Below are 2,404 nucleotides of genomic sequence, written 5' to 3' on the forward strand. Positions count from 1 at the left end.
TAGCAGAAAAGGAAAAATTATTAGTAGCTGAAGTTGAAAAACAAAAGTCGCCTTCGCCAGTACCAGAAAAGGAAAAATCACCATCTCCAGCACTGAAGAAAGAAAAATCTGCATCACCAGAGATTGAGAAACCGAAATCACCATCGCCAATGCTAGAAAAAGAAAAATCTACTTCACCAGTGTTACAAAAAGATAAATCCCTTCTAACAGACACAGAAAAATCACATTTGCCGGAGAGTGCGAAGCCTACTCCGGAAAGTATGAGAAGAGAAAGATCCCCTACTCCAGAGGATGGAAAATTGCGTAAATCAATTTCACCTGATGCGGATGATTCGATCAAATCGCCGACTGGTAGTGTGAAAGAAGAAAAAGACGATATTGACGAAAACATTCCAAAAGACAGATCACGATCTCATAGTTTGTTCGAATCTGGTGACAAAACACCATTGACTCGTTCTCGTGCTGCAAGTTTGTACGAAGACAAGATACCAGACAAATTGAATCTTCAGGAAGATGCAAAAACTACTTACGACGAAAAAGAAAAGAAAACACCATTAGATGAAGAAGAAGAAGAAGAAGAAGAAGAAGAATATTTGATGGAAAAGGATAGACGAAAGAGTGGCAAAATTGGTATTACCAGTTCGATTCACGAAGAATTCGAAGAAGTTTATTCGAGAAAAGTTAGTCAAACTAAAGATACTGATAGTAAACAAATTATTAAAGACGAGAAATTTGAAGACGAAGGAGACTCTGTCATTAAAGTGACTGCCGAAAAGAAAGCAGACATCGAAAGGTATCTCGTCGATGAATTTTTAAGCAAGAAACAAAAAATAACGATGTCAGCGATCGAAATAATCGTCTTATCTTACGCTGTACCAGAATTTACAGTAATGGACATTATAGAAGATATATTGAAACGTAAAAATCTTCGTAAGGAATCGGTATTGGACTTTGTCGATGAAGATGCCGATGAAAAATCTTTTGAAAAGTCTAAGTCAAAAGGAACGGAAATAAAAATGGTATCTACCGAAAAGATCAGAGACGTTGAAAATTATATAATCAACGAATACATCGATAAAAATAAAAAGATCACTAGTACTATCCTAGACGAGATAGCAATATTAAAAGGTATTCCACGAAAAATCCTCATCATGATAATCCAAGAGGTAACCGTCAGAAAAAAGATTCCAAGTGGTTTCATCATGGATACAGAAGTTTTGCAAGAATCGTTAAGGAAAACGTGGGAAGATGAAGGATTAGCCAAGATGAAAGAAAAAGATGAAGAACACGACAAGAGTGGACGTGATTCGAAGAGTCCAAGTTTGAGTTCGGAACCAATACCTTCGGACAAGTCCACTCAGGATAGTCCGCTTCATTCTGAACCACAGATCGACGAAGAAATCACTATTTCCGATGAGAAACGTACGGAAATCGAACAACTTCTTGAAAATGAATATATAAAGAAGGGACGAAAAATTACCGAAATCATTTTGGAGGAAATAATCATTAGGACTTCATTACCGCGATATATTATTCTCGAGATAATCGAAGAAATAATTATTAAAAGAAAATTAATACGCGAATCAATAATCGACGTTGACATTTATCAAGAAGACGAACCTGAAAGTTTTGGTAAATTCGAATATCGATATGAAAAATCGTCAGAACTTGGATTAACCGATTCGGATAGAAAAATGTCTGGCGAATACAGATTAAGTGGATACACTGAATCAACTGGTAGACAAATGGACAAATCTATTCCAAGTGGTTATCCGTTAGAATACGAGAGTCAATTCCACAAAGCTTTCGTTGGCGGAATGACGGAAATTCGTACGACACATATAACAACGTTGTCCGGGAAATCAACTCCTGATTTTGCCACTCGTGACGGTACACCTGATTCAACTTCCGAACCAACTGGTTCTACCGTTGAAAGAATAACCGATAAGGGAATGAGATCGGTTGAACGAGTATCACCCGACAAACAACAAACGATGATTTCTAAGGGCGAGATAACTATACAAAAAGTTGAAATATTGAAGGAAAGTAGAATCGGCGAACAGGTAATTCCCCCTGAGAAAAAAGATGAACGAGAAGAAGAAGAAGAAGAAGAAGAAGAAGATGTACGTGTTATCAGAAAAATAATCAAACGTGAAATTGTCGAACACGAGGAGGAGGAGGAGGAGCCGGAAATTGTGACCAAGGTTATCACGAAAAGAGAAATAATCGAACCAGAAGAATCAGAAGTTACCGAAGAAATGTCTACGAAAGAAACTGTAACGAGGAAGATCGTGAAACGTGACGTTACCGAAGACGAAAGTGAATCAGAAATGATAACTAAAATAATTAGAAGAGAAATAATCGAGGAAGACGAACCCGAAATAATAACTAAAATAGTTAAAAG

At 37.0% G+C, this 2,404-nt stretch overlaps 1 protein-coding gene across 1 annotated transcript in view; it reads left to right on the plus strand.

Annotated features, from left to right (window-relative positions):
• Nucleotides 1–2,404, plus strand: part of LOC106791896 (microtubule-associated protein futsch) — a 44,851-nt gene that overhangs the window by 38,684 nt on the left and 3,763 nt on the right. Inside the window, exon 10 of the mRNA XM_014757894.1 lies at nucleotides 1–2,397. This exon is cut by the window's left edge and continues 1 nt beyond it. Coding sequence (XP_014613380.1) covers nucleotides 1–2,397 — 2,397 coding nt within the window. The remainder of the gene's footprint in view (nucleotides 2,398–2,404) is intronic.

This window comes from Polistes canadensis, unplaced genomic scaffold, assembly GCF_001313835.1.
Source record: "Polistes canadensis isolate GaletaPanama2010 unplaced genomic scaffold, ASM131383v1 scaffold_351, whole genome shotgun sequence".
Classification (NCBI taxonomy): Eukaryota; Metazoa; Arthropoda; class Insecta; order Hymenoptera; family Vespidae; genus Polistes; species Polistes canadensis.